This window comes from Falco peregrinus, chromosome 12 (assembly GCF_023634155.1).
Source record: "Falco peregrinus isolate bFalPer1 chromosome 12, bFalPer1.pri, whole genome shotgun sequence".
Lineage (NCBI taxonomy): Eukaryota > Metazoa > Chordata > Aves > Falconiformes > Falconidae > Falco > Falco peregrinus.
The window spans coordinates 18,561,807-18,583,702 of NC_073732.1; the positions used below are offsets into that span (position 1 = coordinate 18,561,807).

The window sequence follows — 21,896 nt, forward strand, 5'->3', positions numbered from 1 at the left end:
TGGATGGGATGAACTACTTATCACAGTAATGTTTCTGTACTTGTGATTATGGGCTCTGTCAGTATTTCCATTATAAATTTCTGGATTTTTTTACAGGAGCTTAAAACTCTATTGTAAAAATTTGTTCTTGGCAGAAAAATTGTATACAAAATCTCAGCTCAAATAAGGCTTTTTAATGAATTTGAGGGAGGGAATGAAAACCTGAACTGCTTTGTAAGCTGAGGTTACAGACAAGTATACACTGTAATCTCTTGTTAGTGTTACTCATCTTGTAAAGAAGTAGCAGAAGAGAAACCCCTCAGTATTAGTCCCTTGCCCTGCATTACATTTTAAATTGAGTTTTAACGATTGAGTTTAACTTTTGATTCATTCTTTGGAAAAGCTTTTGGTAGAACAGCATTCATTGCCAGGCAGGAAAAACAGACCAGAGGGTATCTGGCATCAATAAGCAGCCAAGTTTGCAGTGGCCAGTCTTTCCCAGTGGTCACTGCAGAGAGAGGCTCTTCAAATTGCTGGTTGCGAAGATGGGATACACCTTAATTATGGTAATGGTAAAACAAGTATGCCATTCCTATTCACTGCGTCTTTCAGTGCTGCAGGGGATGATCGGAGATCATGTTTAATGAATGTATATTTTCATTGGGTTAAATAAACCTGAATATTGACGTCATGAAAATAAGCTGAGAAGCCTGGTGGAGGATGCTGATGCATTTTACTCTTTTAATAAACAGTTCTTCAAAGTTTAATGAAGCATACTGTGTTGCTAAAGGTAAATACAAGCAAACTGAGCTATAGACATTTCGCTTGAGGTGCTTGCTTTGTAATAAGATTTGTCACTAAGTAATGTGAGCAGATCCATATGACGCAAATGCCAGCAGTTCTTTCCCTGCACCGTCTCAAGAGGAAACCTTTTGATACTAATTGTTTTCACGAGAAAGAGAAAACACTGCAGCAGTATAAGTCCTCAGCAAAATGCTGAGCATCACTCACCCGTTTCAAGAAGCATCCTTAGTACAGCTTGGGCCCCTAGTGTGCTTTAACTTCCGTTAAGCTGGGCTCCTTTCAAAGGCAATATGTGTATAACCTTGTTCTCATCTCTTCCCTTCTGTTAATGTGTTTTCTCTTCAGTAAAAACTTCCTAAGAGTTCTGTTGAGCATTAACAATGTGCAGCACCCAGTATGATGTGTCCCTGGTTCTGACTGGGGCAGCTGAGCACAAATAGAAAATAAGTAACACTGGGAAGGATGCATTTTGTCAGAGATGGCTGTGTGTAGAACCTGTACATTCAATGGGCATTTCCTTGCCTTCCAGCACAGAAGGAGATTAGTTCTTTAGTGCTGCTGTATGTGTATAAATGAAGCTATGTAACAGCAAAAAGTCATAGCGGAAAGGTAGTTACGGAGAACACTTTTGTGAACAGAGGTGAGTTCACTGAAGAAGTTTTAATAAAAACTTTAGGTTTATGTTACTGTAATAGACAATTACCTGAACATTTCAGAATCAGATAATTTGGTTCTAAATGAAATTTTGGTTTTAAATCTTTTGCCCAATGTATGAAATAATTTTGGATAGGCATGGATAACAAAATTGTCAAAAATTCTTATTAATAAGTGCCTGAAACTTATGAAGAGGTAGCTATGCTGTGGTTGTAATTGTGGAGTCATTCATGAGTTTGTTTCTGTTTTGCTGTTCTAATGACTTTCCCAGGTGTGATACAACTGAATGATGTCTCAGGTAATCTTTAAATAGGAATCCAATAATTGCTGTGATCAGTGATAAGCCTGTTAGCTTTGTGTAGAAGTAAGAATCCCCCAATGACCAAAAAAAAAAAAAAAAAAAGGTGCTTAGTTTTTGAAACAGTGGGACATTTGTTTCTCTCTTGTCCTAATTTCAACGAGCAGCTGTAAATAAACTGATGCTGCCCTTCTGTTATGCAAGTACCTGCTGTGAAAGTCATACCTGTGGCTGTGAAACCCTGAACATGGTCTGTGTGGTTAAGTGTTAGTTCCTGGGTGGGAAGAAGAGAGAAGGCCTCCCTCTGTTCATAGAGGGCTAACTGGTGTGTTTGTGTTTCTGATAAGCCTCAAAGTAATGCTTTGAATGTAGGTCAAATATTTGGAAGCATTAGTCCTCACATCTGAGTCTAAACAACCAAACAGCATCCCCATTTTCTGAGCAAAGACATACCTCCCTCACTTTCTCCTGGGACACCTGCCTCCCCAGCTGTTCTTCTTTGGCATGCCCTTGCTTTGATACCCATGAAGCAGAGTAATTAGAGATACTTAATTTATGAAAACTGTTCAGGTATTTGTTTGCGGTTCTACCGCATATCCATGCAGCTGCTTTGCTATTTTCAGCCTTGTTTTCACACTTGGACTCTGCCTTTCTAGCCGTGTAAAATTCAGCTGTAATATCTTCAGGACAGAATATGCAAATCTGCCTAGCACAGTGTCGTAGTGCAAACTAGTTGAGATGGTTTGAATGATTTACCAAAAGTCTTGGGCGCTTGAGAGCAGGATTATTTTCCTTGAACAGGATCACTTCCCTTATGCACTTCATAAAGAACCTGCTGAGAGTATGAGATTGATATGGAAGTCTGGGATTTCCTGGCTGCAACAGTGGTTTAATATGAAGGCACCTGCACTTTCTAACTAGGCATTCAAGGACTTCTCTGTGCATTTGAGTCTCTAAGTCAGGAAGCCCAAATAAATGGATATGTAACAGGTTTAGGTCACAGGTTGGGAATGTTCCCAGTTTGATAACCCAGCCAGAACCTTTTTTATTTGCAGGAACCTTTGAGCAAAATGTGCTGCTGTCATCTCCCTCTTCTCCTCCACAGGCACTTTGTGCTGTATGTTGTAGTGAGATTTTGTCCAGGGTCAGAATTTGCTGATAACTAGTCTGATGGAGTAAGTTTGGCTCACAGTTTGTCTTCTCTTCAGAAATGCCTTTAAGGGACACAGAAAGCTGTCAACAGTAGAGGAAGCTGTTATCTTTTATTCCCAGTGAATCATCTGATTTTCTTTTCCCCCACTACCATGCTTGCAGGGATTATCTCCTCCAATTCCTTTCGTCTGTGGGTGGTCCTCTTTAGCTGTGGCTGTCGCTATTCTGCCACAGCTTCCCTGGAGCACAGAGGCTTTTCAGGGCCTGTCCCAGGGCGATGGGCAAGGTACTGAATTCACAGTGGTCTTGGTGTGTAGGACTGGAACTGGCAGCAGCGCAGCATGCCAAAATACAGTTAACCTGATGGTCAGTTGATGTCTCAACCCATTTCCTAGAGGATGGAGCTGCTCGTAGGGAGATGCTGCTCTGGCAGATGGTACCTGCTGGCTCCTGTATGGAAAATGTAGTGTTAGTGGACTTCCAGTCTTCTGTTGCTTAAAGTCTCCAAATTTCCTGGGATGCACCTCCAGCACCTGTTATGAAATCCCTTTATCTTCACACTAAAACATGGCTGTCTGCAAAGGAAGCACTGGCTATTTTTGGGTGGTTTACTTTAATAGTATCGTGCTGGCATTGGGGGAGGCTGTTTTCTTGGTTGGAGCCATATTTTAATATAATTGAAATCTGATTTAGGAATTAATGTCCATGCCAGTTTCCCTGGTGTGACAGAGTAAAGACTGTAGGAGCAGGATCTGATTTTGTTGAGCTCCTTTGATGGGATTGAGGCAGACGTAGTGGGATGCACTCAGCCCAGAGCAGCTGCATTTTTCTTTCCGTGTCCTCAGAGGAACAGTTGATCACAATGTAAGTGCAAGAATGTTCCTGCAGAAAATAAAATGACATAAAGATAGGGCAGCCCATCTGTTGACTGAATGCAGCCATGAAGATGGATGACTGGTAAGACTTACGGAGCTAAGAACCATCTGAAGCACTCCTAGAGTGGGAGTCAGTGATGCTTCAGCAATGACTTGTTGAGGTTCCTGATGCTCTTCTCACACTGTGTGAATAAATAAGCAGACCTGGGCTGATGGAACACACCAGTCAAAGGAAGTTCCCACTGGGGCATATATACTCTGAAAACTTCCATAAATTGTTCTGTAATATGACAGTTTCCAATTATGGGTTTTCATAATAAGAGGCTTACTGGCAACCAGTAATGCAAGTTAACTGTGGAAATTTCTATTGCTTTTCTTGGCCCTGTGCACTTCCTGAACAGTGTGTGCTTTGTCCCAGGTGTACCATTCTGGGCTTTGAAAGTATGTCAAAACATGCACAGGGCTGAGACCCCTGGGAGATGGCACTTGGAGCCTGATCAAAAGGAACAAAAAAGGAAGTGAGGGGCTTAAGGTGTGAGCCCCAGTGTGTTAACTCTCAGTTGATTTGTTTGTTTCCTGCCTTAAATTTAGAGTTACAAGTGCTGATCACCAGTAAGAGATTTTCTTAGACATATGGGAAATACTTTTCACACAGTTCTGAACAAGGCTTCAAACCTATATAGCCTTGGGAGGTATAGGTATGCAAATATCTTGGATAGCCCTTCCAGTACATTTTGATTAGTTTGCATTGTCAACCTGCTTTCCTCTTACGGGCACGTGCGGGTGCAGGCTTGTTTGGTTTATGAAATGTTGAATAAGTCTCCAAAGAGTATCATTGTTTCCAGGAAATATGTTTTTCATACATACTTGTATTGTTTAAGAAAAAAAAAAAGAAGCAGTAATGGATAATACTTTGGGTTTGTGCAAGCCAGCAGTGTGGATTTGCTTGGCATTGCAGCTTTCAAATGATACACACTCAGCACAAGTAGATTCTTTTCTGATTACATGCAAGCACTGTGTAATAATTACATCTTTAAAAATATATATTGATTTCATGGTATTGTCTTGAAGTTGCAAATCATCCAAAAGCCTATCTGCTGCTTTACATCAGATACAAACCGGTTATCCTTCTGCAGTAGTTTGCTGAAAATGCACAATGATTTCAGAGAATCATACCTTTTGAAGATGTAGCCTTATGTTGCTCTCATCCTCTAATCCACCCCTCTTGAGTGATTTATTCTAGGGACTGTGCATCGTAGGTTTTGTCCTGGCACCCATTCCTGTAGTGTTACAGTGCCTGTCCACATTACCAGAAGAAGATGGCTGGGAGACAGTATTTTTTGTTTTTTTGGTTTTTTTTTTTGTTTTTTTTTTTTTAAAAAAGTTAAACCAAAAAGAAAAGAACACACACACAAAGAAAAGAAACCCAGTTCCAGTTAGTAGAGAGGGTTTTGTTGCCAGTGTGCATGTGGCATAATTTGATTTAAATGACTTTTGAAAAACAGTTCTTAAAATTGTTCCATGCATTTTCTTCCTGGCTACTGTTGAAAATATGGAGCCGAATATTTTCTGTGATGTTTCAAACCAATATGTTCTGGCAACCTCATAGCTGGGCCCTGTGCATTACACTCTTGTTTCCAGTTTGCTGTGGCCTGGAGTGCAACGCACAGCTCATGAGATGCACCAAAGTGGGAGGTCTTGTGAGGAGCAGGCAATACAAAGACCCAAGGTACAAGGAACATTTCACTGGGGTCCAGCAGGGAGGCTGCCAGTTTTAGGGGCCTCTTTTATGAAAAGAGTTTGCTTGTAGGAGATGGAGGAAATGTGTGTGCCTCATCGGATTTGGTGAGTGTGTAGGAGAAAGTTGATTCCTGGGTGCTGTTAAATACTGGAAGCCGAACTAGATATTTTGCACCTCCCTGGGGTCAGACTTCTCTCACTAGAGAGATTTGCCGTCAGATGATGGGCTATGGCTAGGCATTCGTCACTGCTTTAAGTGCGATAACATATAGCTGCATAAAAGAATAGCATGCGGTTGGGAAGCCATGGCCGGGACACGTTTGCTGTATTGCTTCTGCTCCAGGAACTCCTGTGTTCTGGGGAATGTGTGTGGGAAGGTCAGTGCAACAGCAGTAGGTATTCTGAAAACAGAGGCTGTTTTTTTAGCACCAAATCAGGTTCTGGGGGACGGCAGCAGAAGTGGAAAGTGTGGAACAAGTTTGTTGATCAGGCTATAATAATACACAGCTCTTTGTAATGCTGGTGGGAGTCCTTACCAGGTTGGCCCGTCTACAGGGGAGATAGTACTGTGTTCCCTGCAAGTGGGCTCAGGGACACTGTCCTTCCCCATGTCTCCTTGACACAGTTACCCTCACCATGTCTAAATATCACAGAACAGCTCTGATGTGTGAATCCCCCCAAGCCCAGAGCGATACCTGTCAGAGGTATTCCCAAGTAATCCTTGGGAAAAGTTGTACAGGCCTGCCAGGGCCTATTATGAGCCTTTACCAGCTCTGTTTCCAAAGCAGCTTGGGGCAAGGGGTCCACTGTGAGCTCAGATGTTTCCTCTGCAGGCTGCGGAGTGGCTCCTCTTTAGAGTTTTGGAGTGGCGTGATCCATGCCACCGGTGCCATGGCACGTGAGGTTACCTGTGCTGAGCAGGGAGCAGCTGCTTCTGACAGCTTTTTGTTTTCCTGCTTCTCAGCAGTTCGTAAGAAGGTACAAAAAAAGGCAGGAGCATACAGATGGAGCTGTTTAATTTATCCTGTTAGGAGAGCTGGATGCAATGAACCTGAGGGAACATGGTCCTGCTCCTAGGACTGTGCATCCTACAGGCGGCGGTGCAAGAGCCAGACTTGGGAGAGATGGGTCTGAGGAGACCACAGAGAGGTAGCAGGAAGGGGGTGAAGGCAGGACTAGAGGAGAGAAGGGGGCAGAGGCAACCAAGTGTCGTGCTTGGTTGTAATGAAGTGCTGAAAAACATGTTTGGAAGCAGACTGTAGGTGTGGGATGCGTGCCAGGGCAACGTGAGCTTTTAGAGGCAAATGATAGGTCAGAGACCAGATAGGGAGTGTGGAGATACATGGCGAGGTAGCAGTTCTTGTTTTGGCTTTAGGATTCAAAAAGGTCAGCCTTGAGAATTTTCCTTGTTACTGCTTTTCCACTTGTTGTTCTGGTTATTTGTGCAAAGTGGTAGGAGAAGGGCTTGAGCTGGTCTTGGAGGGGACACGCTGTAACCTGTGATGTTTAGGTACAGCCTGAAGCACAGAGAGAAGATGAGTGAACGGTTCAGGAATAAGGTTTATTGGTGGAAGCAGGATGAAGTAGCGAGAAAAGGTGGCTGTTTGGAGATACAGATTTTTTTCCTGCAATTAATTCTGTTACTTGTGCAGCTGCCTGACAAGCCTGGATGTAGGGCGCTCTGCTGTGTCTTCTCAGACTGGACTAAACCTGGATGTTCAGTCAGATTACTTGAATTAACTCTGCAGTAAAAGCTCACTTTGCAGGTTAGTCTGAGCAGGCAGGATGCAGGATGCTGGTGAGGGCAGGGTAGGTGGCTTTGGGGACTCAGTGGGTTTGATGGGCATATTGCAGATCTGTCTCTATATTTTGTTTTCAAATACATGCATTAGATATCATTTGTTTCTCTCACACCTCTCACCTACTGCAGTGGGAGTAAGTCAGAGCTCTGAAAAATTGCTCTTTCCAAGGAACCTTTGTGTACTTGGATAGTTTTCCCCTTTGAATCTGCAAGCAAGGTGGCTTTGTATTGACTGCTTTGACAAAACTGTGTGTGACATCTGGGAACAGCAGAGCCCACTGGGGAGGAGCAAGTAGTCTTTTCCTAATCAAGAGGGAGAGATTCTAGTTTGAACGTTTGTATGATTATTGCATCCAATGTGATGCCTGGAACGTAAACTGTAATGTGCTGTTTAATATAAATTAGCTATCCTGTGGGCTGTTAGCAAGTGTTTCAGAGATTTAGAATTAAAAGATTATTACCATTAAAAAAAAAATCCAACTCCAAACCACAACAAAAATACCCTATCTAACCTTATTGTTATTTTAAAAGTAATGCCATAACTGCTCCTGCTGAGACTGGTCACCCTTGTTGTCTTTGCCAGAGCTGAGTTGTTGTCTTTGCCAGAGCTGTTTGGTGTAGGTGGGATTATAAAGAGAAGGAAGGGTGACTGGACAGGTGTTTTTTCTCTTATTGGAAGTGCCACCCTTTTCTTATCCAAGAAGGGGCTAGAGTGAGCCAGCCTTTGTTTGGTTGCTCTTTTCAGAAAAGCAAAGCTCTTCCTTGCAATATTTATGGTAGCTTGGCTCTAGCATGTATGTATGAGCTGTGACAGCATCCTCATGTTAGCCAGGCTCCATTCCTATTCCCTCATGAGTGAACATTAGGGAATCGGCTTTTAAGTGAAGCCTGTTTAATATGGCAAAAGCTGGGAGACTAATAGATGCAGGTGTTCACAGTATTGGTATGAAATGTGGTGTTTGTATTAGTGTTGTGGTAGCAACGGTCTTTTTAACAGTGAGATGGTAATTTGGTCCAAAGCCCCTGTTTTCAGCTGTCTGTCTTTTGACATAACCACTTTCAACCTGTTTCTGTTTCTCAAGCTTGTTGCTTAACTAAGGCTCAGCTGCAGAGAGGACCAACAACTGACCTAAACTTTGTCTCCCTACCTAATATTGAGCGTAATAACTTGAATATAGCTGAAGTAGAACTTGTGTTTGACCAAAGTGTTTTGGAAGAAAGGCATTTTACCTTGGTTTGCAAACCTCAGAAGGTAGGCTTGGGCTGAAGACATTATTACCCTTGTAGCTGTTCCCATGTTTAGTCCTCCCTGTTTAACGTGAGCTGCCTGCCTGCTGTCAATCTGTCTTCAGCTTCCACTTGCTGGTGAATCTGCTGCACCTTTCTGTAGCAGCATGAGGAGTCTCTGTGCATCATCTGTCTGCCCCAGTGAAAAGTTTTACCACTAGTGGCTTGTCATTTCTAAAATCTTTTGGATGTTACACATTTTGGGTTTGATTACTCATTATGAGGCATTTTGCTGGGTTTTGACTGACTCAACAGAGAAGTGGCGGTGTGCTCTATCATCTCCAGTCTTTCCCAGTATCCTTATGAAAACATCTCACTCAAATTGTTGGTAATAAAAAGAGTAAAGAATTTCATTTTTATTTAACCTGTGTCCAGAACTGCTGTAGTGAAGATGATCCATGCTTTCAGCGGAGGTATCTTTGCAGAAGCATTTGTTGAAAACAGTGACCCTATGTGGGAAGTTTTTAGCCGTGCAAGATGCATCTGTCCAAGTGTGTCTAGTCCAGCAGTCATCCATGTCTCATCTTCAGACCTATGAGGGTTCATGGATTGCTTGTAAGGATCAGAGATGAATAAGGAAGAAAAGCAAAACTCTTTAGTTTCAGGCTTAAACATTTTCAGGGTTTGGTGCATTTATTAGAAAAAGCCTGGGTGTTAATAGCTGAAAGATGATGGAAAATCACTGGTCTGGTTCAATAGTTTGAGATTATAGGCTAATATATGAGTTGTTAGCTGTTGCCATTGAGGAGGCAGCAACAAAGACCCCATACCTGATCTGAGAAAATAGGCTTGGGCTTTGTCCGTGGGTGGATGTGAGGCTTAGGTTGAAGGTCTGTGAAAAGCTGGGACCTAACAGGGCAGATATAAGATTGATTCTGGCAGAGAAGGCATTTTCTCCTGCAGCTCAGGAGGTAACCCTTGTACTTGCAGATGCACAGATTCCCAGTTAAGTTTTCTGTTGGAACAAATTCCTCCCGAGTAAGGACAATCATTCGTTTGATGGCTACTTCAAGACTGGGCTGGATGCAGCGACGTAGTCACTCTGCTGTCCAGATTGTATGTATCCATGCCAGGATGTTCTTGCCCACTAGCTGTTTTTTATTATATTTATGGTTGAAATGGGATTTTCATTCAAAGATCTTGTGTTCAGTCATCTGTGACTTTACAAACCAATCACTATGGGGCAGAAACTTGATGCTTGTTCAGTAATAGATGTTTGTTTAAAGTTGGAAGAAAACTTGTTCAGCCACTATCTTAAGGATCAGACATTCAAAAAGCAATTGACTTTAATCAAAATGCTTATTAACACTTTTTTATTATTATTAAAGAACATATGAAAATAATACAACCATAAGGTTGACATTTGACTTCCCAGGTCAGGAAGTTAAGGTCCTTTAAAGGGGCTTTAACCGTGCATCCTGGGATGTTTGCATGGTAGTAGGGCCATACATTTCTTGCATACATAGCAAGCGGGAATCCCCTCCTCCTTGGTCCATGCAGTGTCAGCTGCATTGGCAGAGAATGATGCTCTCTACTGCACATATGACTATATGATAGACTTAGCCAATTGTGCATTTAATTTATTCTGCGTCTCTGATACCAATATGTTCTAGCTGTATGCGGTATGTCATGTACGAGCTTCAATAGCATAATAAGAAATAGGAGAGTGCAATATCATCAGTTTCTGGTTTCTGACATGCTGCATGTAAGAAATGCTTATTCTGTCATGGTCAGATTTGCTGCTGCAAATATACAGAAGGATCCTGCTCTTTGGAATCTCTGTGATGAGCTCATGTTGGCCAGCAACTCTGATCATCTTAAATGGAGTAATTGTATCCACTGAGCTCCCAATTTTGTAAAGTCTTATGCAGCTTTCCAGTCTTGTGATGTACAGCTTCCCTAAATTTTTGGTGTGATGTAAGAAATCTTGGGTGAAATTCCCTGCTGTGTTATGTATGAGGTCAGCCTAAACGATCTGTCTTGGCCTTAAAAAGAAAACAAATCCTGTTGCCCATGCTTGCCAGCATCTGGACGTTTTGCTGCTCTATGCTGCATGGAGGTCATGATTTTGTGGACTCTGGAAAACTTTACTTAAAAATCCGTTTGCAAATCCATAAGGAAATGTGTGACTGGGGTTTTAGGTAGTCACAGCTGGAGCATCATGCTAGCTAGCGTCAGCAGTGTGTATTCTTGTAGTTTGAGGGAAGCATGGTAATTTTAGCATATAGCATTTAAAAAGAAATCCATATATGCTACCTTCTTTAATACAACATAAACTCTTCAAGCATAAGATTTTCAGTGCTGCATCTTTAGAGAAGCACTTCCTGTCATTCAGGTATAGTTGAAGTTGTTTGCTGTGTTACATATAGAAAGCTTTGTAATTTAGTACCTGAAACATATCTCTCACTCTGCAAAGGATGACTTGGAGAGAAAGGAACTCAGACAAAGCCTGAAGGGGTTGAAGAAAATGAATTCCTGCTGCAGTTGCACACTTGCACACATCTGGTGCAATTGAAATTTAAGAGCTGAATACATCCACATCTGACCATGGCAGGGTCCAAACATTACTGTTGACACTGGTTTTCTTTTTGGATAGGCACACTGGCAGAGTCACTAGTGTGTGGAGCCTTGTCAGCTCTCTAATCTAATAGACTGTTCTTGCCCAGACCATTGTGTGTCAGTATTTTATGTACCAAATGTAGCCAGGTTTAATAATCAGCCATTTTCCCACCTTCTGCCAAACTTTTTCCCTTTTTGTCACAATTTAATGTTTGAGTCAAAATCTGCTATGGTAACAAATGATATACATATTAAAAAACAAAAATAAAGATGGAAAGCAGAGTCACAAAAGGTAACAAGAGTTCAAAGTCATGTCATCTGAGGGTTTTTTTTCTTTTAAAGACTTGAATTCAACCCTGTTTTAAAATTGATTGTATTTCTGTTACGTATTATGAAAAGACTACAAAGAAATGGGTACTGCTTGAATGCATGACTGTAGCTCTGTGTATGTAAACTTTTGAGTCTTCCCTGTACAGGTCTGATTTGATCTGTTTGCTTTTCACTTACTAAATGATAATTTGTGGAGCTTTTTGGATTGCGTTTTTTATACTTGGAATGGTTATGTTCAGCTAGGTCCTGCTGAGGCTATTTATGCTTATTTCTAGGGACTATATATGTCACATGAAGTATGTTACCAGAAAGCTGGTGTTTTTTTAATGGCATTTTTTAAAGGGCCCTTCAATGGCCTCGCTAGTGGCATGAGTTGCTGCTGTCATGTACTGGGTTAGTGATGTTGAGGACTGGGGACCTTGGAGGAGCATCCCCAGAGAGTTACCTGCCTGGTGAACACCAGCACCAGCTGGAGAGGAGCTCAGTTGCTGGGAGGATGTTGGAGTGGGGTCACCCAGTTTCTTTGTGATTTTAATGTTTAGTAGGTTATTTCTTACTCCATGCTTGTATGAATCTCATACTGAAGTACCACAGCTTGAGCAAAGCTGAAACACTTTTGAAACTAAAACCTAGTTCTAGGTTCCAGGGCCAGGTAGGTGCTTGCAACTTGCTGTTCGTCCCACAGAGTATGCTAGTAAAAGCATGTGTATCCATGGTATCAGCAGTTTTGATCATTATATACTGAGGTGGAGTTATTTCTGCTTCTGTCACATGCAGTGAGGGATGCCATCCAGGTCTGGTGTCTACTTTACTGGGACATGGGTTCTCCATGATTTTGTCTGATCACAGATACGGTTTCTCCCCACCCTGTGCCACTGCTATATTGAAGTGAGGACAAAGCTGTAGCTACAGCTGGTCAGAGTTACTTATCTGAATTGTCAGTTAGTTAATGGTTAGGTAATTTGTACTTTAATTGAGTTCATTCCTCTCAATAATTGAATTAGGAGATTTGTGTAGGTAACAGCAATAATTGAGTGCCTTTAAGAAAAAGACCAGAGCCTAAAAAAATGTAAAGCTTGGTGCCTTACTGAGCTGCTACAGTCCAGTTCCTCTGCAGGTCGCAGGGCACAGTGTTCTCAGGTCTGTACTTTCTCAGTCTGTTCCTAATTGTGTGTTGGGGAGCTCTCCCAGAGATGTGCTTTGACACGATCCCAGCATTCACTGGAACTGCTTGAGTTTTGGGACTTCCCAGGATGATTAGCGTATCTTGGTGAACAATGGTCTAAGCAACTCATTAAATTGTAGCGTATCCTCCTCCCTCTCTGTGCTTACTCCCAACTTCTGGAGAGCCTATTAGAGGTTTGGCAGGAACTGTATGGTTATGCTCTAGATACGCTTTGGATATATTATTGTCACAGTTGAGGTATTGCAAAAGCCATGCCGTTCCTGTCTTTATCCTAGTGAGGTACCTCTTTTGATTGTGCAATATCTGTGGCTAATTACACAGCAATTGCAGTGTGCCACCAGCCACCCACAATTCATTGTCAGCTCCTTGGGGATGTAGATGAAGAAGGAAAGATAATGTTTTCTTTCTCCAGTCCAGTGATTTGGCTTGCCTCTTTTTTTAAATCCCCTGCTCCTTCAGGTAATAAAGCCAGATGGTAGTGACAAAGAAACAGAAGCCACACATGAATCAGATGTCCCTGAGGATATGTCGGGGACTTGCATTCCTCAAGAGACATCGAAAGGCGATGCTAAAAGTCCGGATGTCATTATAGAAGCTCAGTTTGATGATAATGATGCAGAGCATGGACAAGACCACTTGCAGGATATGTTGACTGATGACATTAAGAAACTTTCCCTGGATACCAGTGAAAAGGGTGAGTAGATCAGATTGCTGATTTAAACCTTTATTTGAGCAAACTGTTGAAGTATTACTTTGTTGCCTTGCTTTGCTGCAAGATATAAAATACAGGCATAAAAGCTTAATGCCTTAAACTTCTATCCCTTTCTGCTAAACTGCCTTCATAGTTTTGAATGGATATTAAGGACTGGGTTTTATGTAGTTTTGATTGATGCAAAGTAAATCTGTGAAACAGGAGTCACACCTTTAGATTTGCAATTCTCAGGGCTGTCTGGGGACTGCTGGTTGGTGTTTAATTCAAGATGCTGCTGTAGCAGTTTCCTTCATTGCTGCTTGGCTGGCCCAATCTACGTGTCTCAGTTTGGGGATAAGGATATATTTCCTTGGGGGCATGTAGGTTGGTTGCTGTTTTCAAACAGTTGACTTACGAGCAACTTAAAGATTTGGTCCATTTAAAAAGAAAATTACACTAAAACCTAAAGCCAATTATGCGATCTGTTTTGAAGGCAAACCTATTTTATTCTGAATCTGAATTCCATCCAAACCATCAAGTGTTGCTTAGGGCAAAATAAAATAGGCTCCCCTGTCCCAAACTATGCTTACGCTGCTCTTCGCATATCTTTTCTAGTACTAAATCCTTTCCTGAAATGCTGTGTATTGAAAGGATTGTGGCAATTGGCACATTTAACATATGCCTTCAGCTGCTGCTGAAAAATTTGCCAAGAGAGATATTCTGGTGCATTCCTGTTGCATGCCCCAGTTGTCCAGAAAAGATGTCAATAACTTAGGATGTATCCACTATCTGGATGAGTGCACCCTCAGTAAGTTTGCAGATCACACCAAGTTGGGTGGAGTGTCAATCTGCTGGAGGGCAGGAAGGCTCTGCAGAGGGGTCTGGACAGGCTGGATCGATGGGCCAAGGCCACCTGTGTGAGGTGTCAGGTCCTGCGCTTGGGTCACACCAACCCCACGCAGCGCTGCGGGCTGGGGGCAGAGTGGCTGGGAAGCTGCCTGGTGGGAAAGGACCTGGGGGTGCTGGTCAACAGCCGGCTGAACGTGAGCCAGCAGTGTGCCCAGGTGGCCAAGGAGGCCAACAGCGTCCCGGCTTGTATCAGAAACAGTGTGGCCAGCAGGACCAGGGCAGTGACCGTCCCCCTGTACCGGGCACTGGTGGGGCTGCACCTTGAACCCTGTGTTCAGTTTTGGGCCCCTCACGACAAGAAGGACACTGAGGTGCTGGAGCGTGTCCAAAGGGATGGGCAACAGAGCTGGTGAAGGATCTAGAGAACCAGTCTTGGAGTGGCTGAGGCAATTGGGATTGTTTAGCCTGGGGAAAAGGAGGCTCAGGGGAGACCTTATCGCTCTCTACAACTACTTGAAAGGAGGTTGTAGTGAGGTGGTTGTTGATCTCTTCTCCCAAGTAGCAAGCGATAGGACAAGAGGAAGTGGCCTCAAGTTGCACTAGGGGAGGTTTAGATTGTATATTTGGGAAAATTCTTCACTGAAAGGGTGGTCAAGCATTGGCCCAGGCTGCCCAGGGAGGAGGTGGAATCACCATCCCTGGAGGTGTTTAAAAAACGCCTCGATGTGGTGCTTTGAGACATGGTTTAGTGATGGACTTTGGTAGTCCTGGGTTAATGGTTGGGCTTGATGATCTCAAAGGTCTTTTCCAGCTTAAAGGTTTCTATTATTCTATGAAGATGCACAGACCTCTGCCTATACTGTTGGTAGACTTCAGTTTTTCACACCTGTCTATTAATAAAACTGGAAACTACATGAGTGGAAGTGTTGCAGTTTTTATAAACAAAACATTGGTTTCAGCTTATGAATGGAGCTGCCACCTCACCAGTTTGTGATGCTATTTCCTTCTGGGTACCTCCACTGTCTCTGAGTTACTGTCAAGGTGTGTGAACCAACTTCCATCTTGTTCTGTTACTTTCCAGCGTAGGGCTTGAATTGGGAGTTACTTGTCTTTTTTTGTTTTACACAGCCAGTTATTAACCTCATCTTTTTTTGCAGTCTTGGACACTGTGTTATAGCTACATACTGTTGAGCTGCCACTTTTGATTTGACAATTTCAAATCTCCTAAAATGCTCCTGAGTCATGTGTCGTGTTTGATGCATCTTTGTTTCTTCTGATAGCAATGCCAAATTAAAATTCAGAGAAATACATTCTAGTTTGATACCAGCATCTAAAAATAAATACAAACTTGACCCAATATTTTACTTTACCTGTATGATTGTACTTCAGTGTAAAGGCTTGATGAAAGTTACTTTTCTTGGTGCATCATAGTTCCTTGAAATGCTCTGGAGTGATCTGTACTGGAGGTTATCAAGACATCTCTTAAAATCTGTGCCAAGTGGTTTTTGCCATTTAATTCTATCTTGAGGGAATATTTGTAGGGCAAATGTTACATCAGCTTATTGTCTACACAGTTGAAATCCAACTTACTTTTCCATTGCAGTTGCCTAAGCCAACTGTTTTCAAGGCCTTTCCATGTTCATCCTTAACAAGCCTTGTGGCTGGTGTGAGTGTGCCAGTTAGATTTCTGCTGAGTTTGTATTTTGCTATCGCCTCTTTTAATAGTTGCTTCAGCTTCTCTGGCTATATAACCCATATGGATTTTTCTCGAGTTTCTTCTTGCTCTGCTTTTTAATGCCTGCCTTTTTTTTTTTTTTTCATACATATAAAGTTTACGATGCTGCTTTTTCTGAAGGTGTTTTTGAGCAGTTGATGATTGCTTTGGCTTGTTTCCTGTCTTTCATGCAATTTCTCATATCATCACTTACCCATATTTTAAGTCTTGCCTGGAAAACAGCTATAGTTATTCTAGCATCAGTGATAACTGTCATTAAAAAAGAAAAGATCCTGCCAAATTCAGCCTTCACAGGTGTGGCTCAAAATGCTTTTTTAAAAGGACCAAACATACACTTCTTCAAGCCAGAACTTAGCCTTAGAGTATAATACCCTCTTGACTTCTAAGGCCATCCACTGAAATGTGGTACTGGCATCAGGAGGCAGAGCGCTTTGCAGGGTTGAACTGTAGTGATGGAAGTGATGGACCCTCTGTAACGTGGGTCTGCCCTGGGAGGGCTGCTTGCCTGATGCTGCCCATTGAACTTTTCTTTTAAGTAAACTGCATATGAGCCTTTTCTTTTGTGTTATATCCCTTTTGCCTGAAATGACTACTGCAGCAAAACAGAGAGAGGTGGATGGGAGATGAGATCCCATGGGGAGATTTCCTGCTGACCCACCAAAACCAGTGCTTTCCTTACTTTCCCTGAGAGCATTGCTTTGTAGGATTTATGACACAGACTCATTGCATGGCCTTATGCACAGAAAGAAGCAGGAGAAATAATTTTTGGCCAGTGCAACTCATAAGTGAACACTTGTACTGGGCTTTCTTCTTTATTTCCCTAACATAGGGAAGTCTGAAGGTTTCAGGCTGAACAAAGATGCTATCATATTTAATAAAATAAAATCAAGAAACAGTGTATCGTATTCTCATGTGCACTTTAAGTATGTATATGCATACATGTGTGTGTATGTATAAACAGATCCATATATATGACCTAAACAAAATCCAAACTAAGCAAAAACCCCACCAGATTTCTGAGGGTGAAAAATATCCATAGCTACTTTAATAGAATCAAAAGTAAATTTTACTCATTTTGGGGCAAAAACCCCCAGTCACGTTGATATGGTGCTCAAATCTTTGTGCATATACACAAGCTCTGCAGATTGCTGCCTCTCAGTTGCTAGATGGCTTTTGTCCTTTGTGACAGAGGAATAGCATTACACTGTCTCTGTTGCTGGCTCATTTGTTCTGCTGCTGATGGTCAGAATGAAAACCACGAAGAATAAAAGTAGACATGTCATTTGAAATAAGAGCACTCTGGGTCAACACTGGGAGTGCAGGCTTTTTTGATATCTTTTTGACCCTGGCCTTGTGTCCCATCCCTTGTTGTGGCACTGTTACTCTTCAGAGCACAGTCACCCCCTCCATCTCTAGTTACACGCTGGGGCAAAGAATTTGGGATTGGCTCTTGCCATCAGAAGCTCTGAAGCATTGAAGCATTGTGTACACTGATTACGGCCCAGATTTGAGTGGATTGAATTTCCCTGAAGTCATTGTATGATGGGCTTCCTGTGCCTCTGTGGGGCTTAAAGCAAACTGGTAGAAACTGTTTGTGTGGGGCTGCAGGCTGAGACTCAGATGTTGGATGTGTCATCACCAAGTGCTGCAGTTATCAGAGCTGTACTTCCTGCCCTTCTCTGCATAAGACCCCAGAAGGGATGGGGTAAGCAAGAGAGAGGTTTACAGAAGTGAAGACACCATCACATTCAGCCCGATTCTCAGCCCATGTACTTTCTGAAAGTTCTTGTGCTCACAAAAATGCATCATTCTTGCTTTGTTCAGGGATATTTAAGTGAAAGTTCATAATTGATGTTTCTCTGTGTTGTGGTTTAACCCCAGTCAGCAACTAAGTACCACTTGCTCACTCCCCACCCACCTGAGGGATGGGGAGGAGATTGGGGGGGGAAAAAAGGTAAAACTTGTGGGTTGAGATAAGAACAATTTAATAATTAAAATATAATAATAATGATTGTAATTAAAAGGAGAGAGGGGGAGAGAGGAATACAATACAAAAGGGAAAAGAAACCAAACCAAGTGATGCACAATACAACTGCTTACCACCGGCTGACTGATGCCCAGCCTGTCCCCAAGCAGTGATCGGTCCCTCCTGGCCAGCTCCCCCCAGTTGATACGCTGAGCATGATGTTCTGTGGTATGGAGTATCCATTTGGCTGGTTTGGGTCAGCTGTCCTGGCTGTGCTCTCTCCCAATTTCTTGTGCCCCTCCAGCCCTCTCCCAGGCAGGGCCTGAAAAATTGAAAAGTCCTTGACTTAGTATAAAAATTAGCAAGAAACCACTAAAACCATCAGTGTGCTATTAATGTTGTTCTCACACCAAATCCAAAACACAGCACTGCACCAGCTACTGAAAAGAAAATAAACTCCATTGCAGCCAAAGCCAGGACACACTTGTGAGCAGCTGTCCTGGTCAAGTGAACTCTTCTTGCAAAGTAGTTGGGTTACAGATTATCTTCAGAAAAGTGTCTGATGTAGGAAGTGATGAGCTAGCATCACTTTTCCTCTTCAGCACGCTGTTCTACACAAAAAGCAATATTGCCTTGTTCCAAAGTTAAGTTGTCTTATTGTTAAGTTTTGGTCATTGGAGGCAGGTCTTCTTTAGCAAGGTTGGAAATCTCTTTCCTCTTGCTTTTTCAGCTCCATTTCCAAGGTGTAAATATCTCCACATGGAGAATAAACATTCTGTTCTTTTTCTTTACAAAGACAGTAACAATAAGGACCCTGAAGAAAGTTTCTCAGCTCCCTTACTAGTGTCCTTCAAACCCTCTCTGGGGTATCTACGCCCTATTGAAATGCAGGCAGAGGACAAGGAAATAGCACCCTGGTGCTAGTCTGAACAATATTGTGTACACAGAAAAGATTAATTCTCTGTAGTGTGTGGTAAATGTCATGCAAGTCCTCTGTTTTACCCTGAGACCTCAGCTTACTCTGTTTCACTGCTGTCCTTAGAAGTCATCTGCCTGTTGACATGACCTTTGCCAGATGTGTAATTCTTTTCCTTAATCCTCATTCACATTGACTACCGCAACAGAAGTAATGTAACTTTTATCTTGCCACTTAGTGCTGAGCTGGAATACATTACTTCTGTGACTTGTTGCTACAGTAGAAGGATTTTCCTTATACTACATTTCAATATGTAATAAAAAATAGAAACTTCTCTGTGTCCTCTCAACCCAGGAAAAGTGCAGCATGTTCTGTACACAATACTTTACAATGCTGTATCCCTATACAGACTGGCGTGTCACATGAGTTTCATACAAATGTGAGCTGTCTCTTGTTAAATATTGGAATCAAAATTCTCTGATAAGGAAACATCAGCAATTGAACAGTAGCAGTTGCACTCTTGAGAATGGCAACTGTGCTCATAAAAGTGCCTCAGACTTTTTTTAGCAAAAGGATATTAATATAAAAATTTGTAAAACTGTGTCACTATGCCAAAAGCTATCCTTGTCAAACTAGTTTGCTCAGCTTTTTGCAGCTCTTCTCATGAGAGGTCTTACTTTACCAGATACACAAAATATCCTGCTTCCCACGGCGTGGCTCACAGAAATCATCAAGCTGGTGGACCAGCTGCCCTGGCAGTGATCAGATAGTTGTGTTTGTTCAGGATTTCCACTTAGACCTACACTTCTGCTAATCAGAGTTTGAATATGTGAATGTCTGAGGCTTACTCACTGCTTTGATGTAATGAAGTTTGAATAAAAATAGCTTGTTTACATGCGGAGTAAACTGACAGCTAACTCAGCCGATTGTGTGATGGAAAACTGAATCAAATAGCTGATGGCTAACAGGTAGAATCAACAGAATTTGGGTTGGAGATGCTGCAGAACTTGCTCCTGTCTCCCTGTCAGTTCAGCATTGGCTGTGTGGACACTGGTCAATCTCTTTTCAAGTCAAGTGTGACTGTCAGTCTCTAGTAGCCCTGGTAAGGTCAGAAATTATAACCTAAAATTGCTTGGTGTCCATTCTGGTCCTGGCTGGAGGCTGTTACTGAGTATTTTGGGATTGCTTGGCTTGACAGAAATGGTGGCATTTGGTAACTTCACTATATGGTTGTGTGATAGTGCATTAAGCCATTCTTTTCCCAAGGTGATGCTGTAGAAAGGTTTTTGCATCCTTCTAGCAAAGAAGAAAACTGTATTGATAATCTGGAGTTCAGTCCCTTTTTGCAGTTCTGCGCCTCCTCATGCACTTCCATGCCCCCTCTTTGCTTTTGTGATCTCTCTCTCTTCTTTTAAGCTTGACAAGGTGCCTTTTGTGTCTTCATCTGGCACCTGGAGTCCTTCTGCAGTTTGCAGTGTCATATTGGCATAAGGCAGAGTTCAGAGAGATACTGCTATTCCTCTCCTTGGCCAAGGCTGGTAGGGAAAGGATGATGGTGACGAGAATCTGGACACCGTATTGTCCCTGTGCTCTGCTCAGGTTACCCCTTCATTCAGTTTAGCTGCCATGAAATATCTGACAAATTTGGAGCCCACCAGTGTCACTGACTGCTGGAAGGAATAACTGTTCTTTTCCCCCTTCTTCAGAGGCTCCCATTCACTGAGTGCTTTTAAGGAGTCTTCACGCTTCTTTCCTAGCCTGCAGCTTTCTGGAGATGGCTCGTCTCTACTGCATAGCTCTTAACATTTCTAGGCCACAGCAGAGTGAACGCTCACCAGGAAATCTTCTCAGTTACACGGCTTTTAATAGAAATCCTTGAGGTGGAACTGTCAAAAATCAGATCGGTTTCACTCTGCTGAAGCCTGGAAAACCAGCAGAGAAGCTGGAGCTTTTTCAGCTGCCCGAGACAGCTCTGTATTAGTTTATCCTAAGTTCATGTTTGTGGGTCTTTGGATCTAGCTCTTTTGATTGTTGCTGTAACTTTTCTTAAATGAGAGCATAGATTTCTTGAAGAATAAACAGTATAGCAACTTAAGAAAAGTGTTCTACTGTTATTGAACAAATTGGGTTTTACGGTTGCATTGATTAAATGCTGTGGGCTGAATAAGCTCCAGTTATTCTCCTGTTGCACAGCTGAAGCTTGCAATGGAAGTTAATGTTGGGAAAGCTTCTTATGCTGTTTTTCCCTAGTAAGTTATCTTGACCCCCAAAGACTTCTTAAGTAAGGCCAAATAAAAAAACCCAAACCCCAACCCCACAAAAACAACCCAATTGCTTACACAATTAGGTAACAGGAATTTGATTAAGTTCAGCATACTACCACATGTTCCTGAATTCACCTGTGTTTCTCCTTTGAGTTACAAGTTTAGGTCAAGTAAGTGAGAGGGCATGATACTGAGAATGAATGGTGGGTGTGAAGATAAACATATTAGAGTACGGTCATTGTTAGCAGCAAGGTTTCCGGGATGAATCAGATTAGGATTCATTCAGCTAACATATTTTCCATGCAGTAGTGAAATTGGACACACACACTTTGGGAACAAATGCACATGCAGGAAGGAAGAACATTAAGTAGATAGGCAAAATACTCAATGGAAATGTTTCTGTAGCATTATATTTTTACTTGCTATTAATGTAACAAAACCGTATTTATGTAGACTGCAACACTACCTGATTTTTTTTGGAGGGTTAAGTCTGTCGCAATAAAGCTTCCAACCCTGCTGTTGACTGGCAACTTCGGAAGGACATGAGAGGGCCAGGAGCCCCGAGTACCTGTGTGGTGGTTGTAGTAATGTTACGTGGCTACTGAGGCAGCTGATTTGATCTGTTGGGCTGGACGGTAGCTTCCCAAAATGATGCTGAATCTTTGTTGTGGATGAGGCTTTGAGGGTTCCAAGGAAAAGTGACGCTCTTATCTCATCATTCTGCCATCTCCTCCATCCTTCCTTGTGGAGGGAGGTGGCTAAATATAAGTAAATAATTATATGCTTGGCTGCTTTGTGTGTTTAAGGAAG

The 21,896-nt window shown here is 42.3% G+C and overlaps 1 protein-coding gene across 1 annotated transcript in view; it reads left to right on the top strand.

The window, feature by feature from the left end:
- Positions 1 to 21,896, top strand: part of DIS3L2 (DIS3 like 3'-5' exoribonuclease 2) — a 196,121-nt gene that overhangs the window by 46,071 nt on the left and 128,154 nt on the right. Inside the window, 1 exon segment of the mRNA XM_055817148.1 lies at positions 13,125 to 13,359. Coding sequence (XP_055673123.1) covers positions 13,125 to 13,359 — 235 coding nt within the window.